General features: G+C 33.8%; 1 protein-coding gene across 1 annotated transcript in view; it reads left to right on the forward strand.

The window, feature by feature from the left end:
- LOC107697887 (transmembrane and coiled-coil domain-containing protein 4-like) overlaps positions 1 to 6,678 on the forward strand; it is a 16,546-nt gene that overhangs the window by 2,420 nt on the left and 7,448 nt on the right. Inside the window, exons 3-9 of the mRNA XM_016498738.1 lie at positions 1,095 to 1,269; positions 1,353 to 1,380; positions 2,319 to 2,448; positions 2,897 to 2,994; positions 3,931 to 4,074; positions 4,984 to 5,103; positions 5,722 to 5,886. Of these exons, the coding sequence (XP_016354224.1) occupies positions 1,095 to 1,269; positions 1,353 to 1,380; positions 2,319 to 2,448; positions 2,897 to 2,994; positions 3,931 to 4,074; positions 4,984 to 5,103; positions 5,722 to 5,886 (860 nt within the window). The remainder of the gene's footprint in view (positions 1 to 1,094; positions 1,270 to 1,352; positions 1,381 to 2,318; positions 2,449 to 2,896; positions 2,995 to 3,930; positions 4,075 to 4,983; positions 5,104 to 5,721; positions 5,887 to 6,678) is intronic.

Consider the following 6,678-nt stretch of genomic DNA (forward strand, 5'->3'; position numbering starts at 1 on the left):
AAGTATTTGCTATTGACTGTTCAAATGTGGAGTTTTGCGCATCGTGTGTGTGTGTGTGTGCGTGCGTGCATGCGCACGCGGGCCTGTGTGTGTGAGAGAGAGAGAGAGAGACAGGGTCACATCCCAGTGGAGTCAGCTGTCTTAACCATGGCTTGTGTACTGCAAACACATACCAGCTTCATCACTGTGTCTGTCACGCGACTCTGTTCCCCTTTCGGGCTGTCTTTACATTTATTTTGAAAGATGAAGCTCGCGATTATGGTAAGGGGCGTTACATTTCCGACGAGTGCTTGCGGTGTTCGGCCAATCACAATGCACTGGGTCAGCTGGCCAATCAGAGCAGACTGCGCTTGTCGGAAGGAGGGACTTTGTAGAAAACGAAGCGTTTGAGAGAGGCGGGGCATAGAGGACCTACAATAATGTACAGTATTTGAAAAAGAATGTGTTTTTTTAACATTAAAGCATGTCAACATATTATGTTACACCAAATACACCAAATAATGAGCTTTAAAAAAGCATCATATGACCCCTTTAAAAAATACAGTAATAACAGTAAAATTGTGAAATATTATTGCAATTTAAAATAAGTGGTTTTTATTTGAATACATTTTAAAGTGTATTTTATTTCTGTGATGCAAAGCTGTATTTTCAGCATCATTACTTCAGTGTTTAGGTCACATGATCCAAATGATCATTCTAATATGCTGATTTGCTGCTTTTCAGGATTCTTTGATGAATAAAAAGTTCAAAAGAACATCTATTATTTGAAATAGAACTCTTCTGTAACATTATGAATGTCTTTACTGTCACTTTTGGTTTAATGAGTCTTTGCTGAATATTAAAGGGGTCATATGATGCTTTTTTAAAGATCATTATTTTGTGTATTTGGTGAAACCACAGTGATGAAGCTGGTCTCTCTCGCTCTCTCTCTCACACACACAGGCGCGCATGCACGCACGCACACACGCACACACACACGCACGATGCACAAAACTCCGCATTTGAGCAGTCAATAGCAAATACTTAAACTTCTTAGAAAAATGTTCAAATGTTTTGGGTTTGTGAAACTTCACTGTGATGTTTTCCCAATGCAGATGTTTTCGTGAGATGTATCTGCAGGGTCTTGTTCAGTGGCTGGATCTTGATGAGTCGGTCATGACGGTTATGCAAGCGTTCCTGGCAGGGCTCGGGTTCGAAGGCACTGACACCTTCCTGTCCATCTTGCATGCAGAGCCGCTGCTCAGAGCCGGAGCTTTACTCATCACTCAGGTACGCGTCTGACATTAACCCAGCTGGGCGACTGCATTAACATATAGATGCTCGTGTTTGTGACGTTCTGTTTTGTTTTTCAGGATCTTGTGTCATTCTCAGTCAGAGATGGTGAGCTGATGTTTCACGATTAATTAGCTGGTCTTTTTTTCAATGGCGTGCATAAAAATAAACAATTTATTATTTAAAATAATAAGTAATACAATTGAATCTCACAAAGAAATGTCCATTTTATATTATATTTTGCATGAAGAAAATGAATACTGTTAACATATTTTGCATTGTCAATTTAATTTCTAAACAATTAAGCAAATTCACATCCCAATGCTTGTTACTGCAATGAAAAGAAAACATGAAATTCATTATTTTAAATTATTTAAATAAAAAAATATACATTACAATATTATTTATTCTACTATGTTAATTTATACTATTTATTATTTATGTGAAAAAATTACATTGCATTTTACTTTTAATAATGTACAAAACATCTTAACTGTGTTTTAATCTACATTGGTCCAGAATGTCAATGAAAAGTCTGTGAAAACATGCATAAAGAAAATAAAGCTTATTTTTAAGAGGTTTATTTATTTATTATATTTTTTAAAAACTGTTTATAAAAAAAAAAGCTTTTCAGGCTTTTTTAAAATTGTCCCCCAAATGTCCAATACCATAATTTGTCTGGGTTTTATTTATTTTAATTAAATATATTTATTTACAAAAAAAAAATTGTAATTACTGTAATTGTTATTTTTATTAATTTGATTCATTTATATTAAAAATAAAAATTGGGATTTGCCTCATATTTGAAGTTTGACTCTGTTACTTTCCTATTTAATACTGTTAAGCTTCTTTGAAATGATCTCTATTGTATAAAGAGCTATAAAAATAGAGTTGACGAAATGCTTCTAAAAGTCTTTGTTTTCTGTATGCAAGATTGTTTTTTCTTTAGATTTTTTATGGTAAAGTATGAACTAGACATTTTTCTGTGAGATTGATTATTCTTCCTCCAATCTTGTTTTCCATGTAATAACCATTTTTTGATGTAGGACATTATGATGCCAGGGCTCGAGTTCTGATCCGACATGTCAGCTGTCTGCTGCGTGTGACCCAACAGCAGCTGGAGGATTTCGAAGAGACTCTCGGAGAGAAATTGAGAGAGTCAGGAGAGGAGAGCGAGTGAGTGAAACTCCTTTATGGGATTTTGGGGGGGGGGTATCAACATGTAAAACACACACTGGTTTCGCTGTAGGATGGATAATTTACAAGAGATTATTTCCACAAAGCCCACGTAGAGCCATCTGCAGATTCACAAAGAAAAGTCAATACAGGGGCACAATCAATATCATTGTGAAACAGTGAAAGTGCTGTCAAAATTTTGACATGAGGAACAAACCTGAATCTGTTTGCTGATTTCTGTCTGTTAATGTGTTCTCTTCTGCATGTGATGTGGACCGTGCACATCCGTGAGTGTTTTGTGTATATGCAGTCAAAGATTTCCTTTCAGTTCAGCGCTTTCATGTTAGTTTTAGTTTCTAATAGAATTCAGTTGACAATGAACAAGACCTCTGAGCTTTCAGCAGCTCCAGTGAGCATGTTATGAATCAAATTGACATTCTCTCAACAGAGAAGAGTCATCAAGAAGGCAGAAGAAAGAGAGAGGTCGTAAATTGCGCCGGTACCTGCTCATCGGACTTGCCACTGTGGGTGGAGGAACAGTAATTGGTGAGTCGAAATGCCACTGGACGTTTGTTTTAAACTACATTGGTCTCACCAAGGTGAATGTCAGTGAAAAGTTCATGAGAACATTAATAAAGCCTATTTGTTTGTTTGTTTATTTGTAAAAATTCATTTAAGAAAATGAAACCTTTCATGCTTTTTTTTTAAGATTTGTATTTTTTTTAGGACATTGAAAACCACATTTTCGTTACTTGAATGCATTTGGATGTTTTATTTATTTATTTATTTATAATAAATATGTATTTAATTTATATTTAAGCAATTTAACTACCATAATGTTTATTTAAACAATTTAACTACCATAAAGTGTACTGTAAGATAATATTTTATTTGTGACTGTTATTATTAATATTATTATTAGTATTATTTTAATTAAATATATATTTATTATTTATATTTTAAACATTTCATTACTGTAATGCATCAGGATGTTTCAATTGTGATTTTATTATTATTATTTATTTATTTATTTAAATTAAAATTATATATATATATTTATATTTAAAAACTTTCATTACTGTAATGCATCCAGATGTTTTATTTGTGATATTTGTTTGTTTATATTAAAACAATATTCATTCATAGGTTAAATTAATGAATTAATTCAAATACAGCAAATACTACCATGATATATAAATAATTCACAATTTAAATAATTTTGAAGAATTTTTGTGTTTATGATATGATTATGATAATTTGAAGGGAAATATGCTTAATTTTAATAAAAACCTTTAAGCTAAACAATTATTTTATTTGTATTGTTTTTTTATTTACATTAATATTTTAGATGATTAAATTACTTACTTAAAATGTTTGATCTCTTAGTTCTTTCTGTTAATTTTGAGGTGAAATATGACTAGAGCATGTCCAGCACTGGTGTGATGAGATTTAGTTTCATGATAATGCATGTGTTTTTATCAGGTGTTACAGGAGGGTTGGCAGCTCCTCTGGTGGCTGCTGGGGCAGGAGCGGTGCTAGGAGCGGGTGGAGCCGCTGTGCTGGGATCAGCCACGGGCATCGCCATCATGGCTTCCTTGTTTGGAGCCGCAGGGGCCGGGTTAACAGGTGAGCTAGCTGACCTATTTGAAGCTTGTTTATGCTGATAATTAGTGCTGTCAAATCGATTAATCGCGTAATTTGTGTTTACATATATATGTGTGTGTGCTGTGTATATTTATATGTATATATAAATACACACACATACGTGTATATATTTAAGAATAAAATGAAATATATATATTTATATATAATGTAAATCATACATAATTATGAATATATACACATGTAAATATTTTTTACATTTATACATGTATGTGTGTGTATTTATATATACATATAAAAATACACAGCACACTCGATACACAGTCGATTTGACAGCACTACTGATAATAAAAAAATTATAACAATAATAAATATTATATTGCGGAAAAAAATGTATAATAATAAGTCTGTTATTATCAAATGAATTATTTATTGAACTTTGGTGTACTTTATCATTTGTGTTCATGGTAAAATTACTATAAGCCTCTCATGGCTTATTGCATTATTTATCTATTGCATTTACACAACTTTAATGCAGTGTTGCTATGTAAGGTTCTGTTCTTCCTGGAGGGCAAGTGATTTATATAATTTCTTGCATGATTCTTGTTGAATCACTAGACTGCGTTACAGGATTGATAGGTGTGCAGATGAATCAGCAGACTGACAATGATGATAAAGTTACAGTCCGTTTTCTGGTTTGAGTAGAATTTTCTATAAGCCTGCTTTCAGAGCACATCGTCAGCTGCCATTCACAGTGAATTGAGCTCAAGGTTATTGGAGATGCTTGGTGTTTCTTCAAATGCAGTTTATCTGTGCGTCTGCCTCTCTTCATTTCTGTTTGCAGCTCAAGTTTTCCGTTTCCTCTCTATGTTTATGTTCACTTAGTTTATATGTATGAGGATACCTGAAGGTATATTTACTCATTTTACACAGGCTATAAAATGAACAAGCGTGTCGGCGCTATAGAGGAGTTTGAGTTTCTTCCGATGAGTTCTGGAAAGCATCTTCATCTCACTATAGCCGTGACAGGCTGGCTGTGCAGCGGCAAATACAGTGAGTGCCACAGTTAACCATCAAAATAGCACTTTTCAGTTGCAGTTATGTGTATTGTTATGTTTACTATTATGTTACTTCTAAAACAAATATATTGTTTATTATTTATTAAAGGAATAGTTCACCCAGAAATAAACATTTGCTGAATATGCCCTCACTCTCAGGCCATCCAAGATGTAGATGAGTTTGTTTCTTCATCAGAACAGATTTGGAGAAATGTAGCATTACATCACAAGCTCACCAGTGGATCCTCTGCAGTGAATTGGTGCCATCAGAATGAGAGTCCAAACAGCTGATAAAAACATCACAAAAATCCACACCACTCCAGTCAATCAGTTAATGTCTTGTGAAGTGAAAAGCTGCGTGTTTGTAAGAAACAAACCATCAAGACATTTTAACTTAAAACTGTTGCTTGTGAACAGGTGATGTAATGCTAAATTTCTCCAAATCTGTTCTTCTGATGAAGAAACAAACTCATCTACATTTTGGATGGCCTGAGGGTGAGTACGTATTGAGCAAATGTAATTTTTAGGGTGAACTATTCCTTTACTATAATAAGCCCAAAGTACCCATGAAATATTGTTGACACTAAGGTTCAGATCGACTTGCCCATCATAGGTTCGTTTCAGGCTCCCTGGTCCAGTCTAGGAGCGTGTGGCGAGCAGTACTGTCTGAAATGGGAGTCGCGTTATTTATTGGACCTGGGCTCTATTCTGGACTCATTATGGGATGGGCTTGTTAGTGTTGTGGCTCAGGAGGCCCTCAAATACACAGTGCTCTCAGGTATGTCTGCTTTACTGTGCTAATGCTGTTAAGCTATAAAAAGATAGAACTACTGGTTTGAGAAAAATAGAAAGTCTCTTGTGCTTTATCTTATGTAAGTGTTGTACTGTGCAGTCATAGTTATTCACTTGATCTTAAATCTAGTCTAAATTGGGCCATTTTTGACAGTCGTCTCAGCAGGGATGTGTCGAATACAGAATAAGTGTCTCTAATTGTTGAGCTGGAGTTTGTTTTATTTATTCATGTGTGTTATAATGAATGATGATTCAGTGCTGGAATTTTTAATGTTTTGCTGAGTGGCCGTTGCAGTTTTAATCAGCGGTAGCATTCCCTCCCACGCACCTTCAGAAGCACAAATCAGTCTTTTCTCTAGCTCACAGTCTATTTTAACAGAATCACTAAATAAATAAATAAATAAAGCAAATGTGTCCAGTTTTTTAAAGTAAAATGTTTAGAACCCAGAATATACTAAAAGATTTACATTTCAAATAAATTTAAACACATTCAAATAAATGCTAAAAAATTATTTGGAATTATATATCAAAATTATATATATCATCCTAAAATAATGTGTCAAATCAGAATATTAGAATGATTTCTGAAGGATCATGTGACTGAAATATTTAATATTGAGGTTTTTTTCATGTTCTCTATTTATGGAAAAGTTTAAACTGTATTTGATAACAGGATTACAATAGCTCATATAGTATTTTGTTTGACCGGTAACACTTTATTTTAGAGTCTCTTAACTAGTTGCTTATTAGCATGCATATTACTAGAATATTAGCCATT

Source organism: Sinocyclocheilus anshuiensis, unplaced genomic scaffold (genome assembly GCF_001515605.1).
Source record: "Sinocyclocheilus anshuiensis isolate Anshui unplaced genomic scaffold, SAMN03320099.WGS_v1.1 scaffold78, whole genome shotgun sequence".
Classification (NCBI taxonomy): Eukaryota; Metazoa; Chordata; class Actinopteri; order Cypriniformes; family Cyprinidae; genus Sinocyclocheilus; species Sinocyclocheilus anshuiensis.